Genomic DNA, 4,197 nt, shown 5'->3' with positions numbered 1-4,197 from the left:
GGGGGGGGGAAATAAACACCCCCAGATTTTGCAGATGGAGCTTCCTTAGCAGTCAAACCACAGCCACTGGAAGGAGAGGTTTAAGGCTGCTGCCTAGCAAACAGGAAAGGTTTCTCCAGTGACCAGCAAAGAAATGAAATGCTAAAAACAGTCCACATGGATCACATTCACCCAAATCATGCCTAGGTCTGTTTGCTTAACCAGATTTTAACAGTTTCAGGAGAGATGTCATAGAAACTAAAGTAAAAAACTTAATTTGCTTTTATTCTCCTGTTAGTTACTTTTTTAGATTGTATCCATCTATGTCTGCTAGTAACACACGTTACCTTACAGGGAAAGCCTGACTGCTGCTTTTCAGCGTCGCTAGTTTTGTTGTTTTCAAGAACACTTGCAAACCACCCAGTTTTACCCCCACAGGTATGCTCTGTTTTTCTAATGACATTCCAGTAATATTAGGAAGCTTTCTAAAGTCCATAAGAATCTTCATTCTGATGGCATCAAAAGGATAGCATTTACAAATGTAGCAAGATTGCATATAAACTCACTTAATGCATAGATTAACAGTCAGTCATCTGACTTACCTGTGTATGGCAGCTCCACAGACACTGGAAAGAGAGGCATAAACTCCATCCCCAAAGACGTAGAATTGCCACAGAGGACAGTTTGCTGGGCAAAGGACATCTTCTGTCTCCTTTCTAAGGTCAAGTCCTCTTGTAAAGCATGTGATAGCAGTGGAGGCTAAAGAAAAAGAAAAACTTGTGACCTGAAAAGTCTTATTTTTTTGTTGTTATTGTTCTGAAGCAAGTCCCTCAGTTGCCAAATATGGAGCACTGTTTGAATTTGAAATTAGGTACAGCCTCTCATCTTGTGCTTCTGTATGTTTGTAAAGGTCTCTTGGGCACTTAGTAGAGTGCAGCTGTGACAACTATAATGCAGTTCTTAATTTATGAAAAAGAAGAGGCAGAAAAGTACAGAAAAGCTTTTTTTTAAAAAAAAAAAAAAAGAAGAGGAAACACCAAACATTAAAATAATATCCAGGAAACAGTACAGAGGAAAACAGCAGCAATTCACAGCATGTGCAAGTTTACTGCAGAGACAAAGGCCAGGGAAAAAACCTAGAGGGCTGGTGGGCACAGAAGGGAATGGCACTCTCCAGGACGGGAACCAAAGAACCCAGACATCCTTATCGTGCTCTCCAGCTGTGGGCAACCTGTCAACTGCCTGGGAAGCTCTGTCCAGTGTCATTCATGGAACAGGTTGAAAGTAGCATCTCCCTGAGCTTCTGCAATTAGTCCTGCTGAAGCCAGTAGAAAAGCAAAAAGGGAGTACCAATCTTTCTGCTCCAGCAAGACTAGCTGCATCTCAGACATTCTTATCGGCTCACTGCAATGAATATTAAATCATTACATTTGTGCAGATAATTCTAAGATTCAGCCAGTGAGACTGAAATTATTTATCGATTTTCAGCACATGAATTTTTCATATAAGAATTCTGCCTTATTTTTTTCTTGAAAGTTGCTCCCCAAATTATCATCCTTTGGCTTTTACTGTGCTTACATGTTCGTACACCTACACACGCAGACAGGTGTACACCAGTGTTAAGTTTTCCCTGCTGGATTGAAGCTTTTTCGTTTGAAAACTTAGAGGTCATGATCTCGTATGCTTAACTACCATCTTGCTGCTAAATGGTACAATCTGGTAGCATAGCAAGTTAGGGTTTTAGCTTAGATCAACAGCAGTTCATCATCACAAGTTCAACTCGTGACTGGATATTCTGAAATTCCCAAGAGCACATCTTGCCACCACTAAGAACTAGTAGGTGCAAGAACCTCTTCTGTAGCCTTTCTATGATATTGAGAGCTGACAGAGCCTAGCTAACAATTAGGTGCACACACCATGAACGTGTGTTTCATGGATTAGTGTTCCATCTCATGCCTGCTTCCCTGCCCACCCTTTCCACTCTTAACCCAAGGTGTTTACTGACCCCAAAATAAGCTGCTGTTATTTGAAAGAATGCTTCTGGAGCATGTGCTGTTCCTAATCAGCAGATGGAAAAGATCACAGTGCTGTGGTGCCTCCTGCTAATCTCACTGACTTTAAAGCTGACAATCAGAACATCTACAGCTGGAAGTGTACACAGTGAAGCGTGTCTGTTCACTTCTGCTGCATAAATTTAACAAATGTGTTTACAGAACATATGTGTAGTTTTGCTTTTTAAGTATGCCTACTCCTCATTAATTCTATATGTAAATTACAGTAAGCTATCTAATCACATCTTCCTAAAAACCCTTAGCAGCTATTTGTCAGCACTAAGATGTTACTTAAATATGCTGAATATGTCTTTGTAGTCCAGGTGAAGGGGGAAATAAATGCAGGAAATGCTTTTTCATTTCCTCCTTTCAAACTAATAGAAGATGTCTACTTAGTATGAGCCACTAAAGTGCTTTAGTCTTATTATCAAGTTTTCTAAAAATAAAGAAATTTTTTTTAGGACTTACACAGTCTTGCCTACCCACATCCTCTCACGTTTAGTCTCACATCTTTGCCTTAAAAACAAAAGTCTGCAAAACAAGCAGAATGACCATGCTTATACCTAGGAGCTCATCATTTCCAGTGTTAGAAGTGCTAAGATATTTGGTATTAGGCTGAAAGAAGTCAATTTACTCTGCATTTGAGTTCCCTTATCATTTCATAATGGAATAATATCCATCAAGTGACAACTAGCGAGGCCATCAAACAGCAGCCAGAAAGCTGGATACTCTTAGAGGAATCACTGCAATGGGCATTAAAGGTAATCCAGTCTTGCAGTACAACTTGTGCTGTGTACCCTGGAACATTTTTCCAGCCTCCAAAAGTGCTAAGCACCACAGGAAGTTTATAATACCTGCCACTTCTAATGTACTTACCCTGACTGAGTTCCTTGGCAGGCTGCACATATGAATACGATTGGATATGTCTAATTAATACATGCCTTATTGCTTGGAGATCTGCATTTCTCTCACTAGCAGACACTCTGTAAATACAGTCATGTCAAACTAACATTTTACATTTTTGATAGCTCTGAAGATGGTGGTGATCATGGAGAAATCTGGCTATGTTTTTCTAGCTATGAAAACACAGATGTACACTAAAGCCCAATACTTTTCTATGTACTGGCTGCCTAAAGATCCTCATCTGTACCTTGTAAGAGGCACTCCAGAGGGAAGACACCAAATTGCTGCTGTGTGAAGAGCTGACATACTGCAGCTAGGACCTTTAACAGCTAATAGCTCAGTTGGATCAACAAAGAAAGTTTTGTAACACACACTTTGACTTTAAGTGCTTACGCTGTTAATTAAAAAGCAGTTTATTTTGTTTTGCTGTGTAGATACAGCTTCCTAAGCTATAATTTTGGAACTAACATTAGCAATGTCAGGAACACTATCAAGAACACTATGAAGATAGTAAGTAGACGGTACCAAAGTTAAAATTAATGGTACCAGCTTTGCAGTGATTTTGTTTCTCCCTGTTATTTAATGAATCTTGTAAAATCTCAAGCAGTCCAATATGAGCTTAGAGTGCATTAATCATACCTGAATACTGGATCATACAGAATAGTTCTCTACTAGCTTACACGGTAATCATTCTTGCCAAGTTTTGTGAGGCACTGCTACTCAAATTTAAGAAAGTGGTTGTTTTTGTTAGCATATTCAAGGTAATTTATCTTTGTAGAACCAGTAACAGATAAAACCTAAGTGTCATAATCACTGTGATTTAAGAATGCAAGAGCAGCAGTGTTTGAAATATTTTTCTGGATACTTATGTGACCCAATACTCTAATCAATTTCATGAATGCTTAAGGTCTAAAGCCATGCATTTTTTAGAAGGAGGAAGGATAAGCTTGCAGTTAACAAGAAAGGACTCAGTCCAAGACCTCTACCCAGTCTGGGCTTCGATGGAAAGCAGAGACCTCTGTACACGTGAAAATAACACGTTAGTCTGTAAAAATTGACCATAATCCCACTCTGTCAAGACACATCCCATAAGCCTTATGGAAACACACTACATTAAGGTACTACAGAAAATCTGTACACACAAGAAAAAAAAAGGAAAAGAAAAAGCCAAACAACAAAAACTGCATTTCTTCCCGTTTCAAGCCATATTTAAAGGCAGGGATGAATGTCTTCCTTCACTGTAGACCTAAAAAAAAAAAAAAAA

The 4,197-nt window shown here is 39.0% G+C and overlaps 1 protein-coding gene across 1 annotated transcript in view; it reads right to left on the bottom strand.

The window, feature by feature from the left end:
* COCH (cochlin) overlaps positions 1–4,197 on the bottom strand; it is a gene marked incomplete at its 5' end in the record, with an annotated part of 17,297 nt that overhangs the window by 12,360 nt on the left and 740 nt on the right. The window contains one exon of the mRNA XM_019616117.2: positions 582–738. Coding sequence (XP_019471662.1) covers positions 582–738 — 157 coding nt within the window. The remainder of the gene's footprint in view (positions 1–581; positions 739–4,197) is intronic.

Source organism: Meleagris gallopavo, chromosome 5 (genome assembly GCF_000146605.3).
Source record: "Meleagris gallopavo isolate NT-WF06-2002-E0010 breed Aviagen turkey brand Nicholas breeding stock chromosome 5, Turkey_5.1, whole genome shotgun sequence".
NCBI lineage: Eukaryota > Metazoa > Chordata > Aves > Galliformes > Phasianidae > Meleagris > Meleagris gallopavo.
This window is presented reverse-complemented; position numbering and strand designations above follow the sequence as displayed.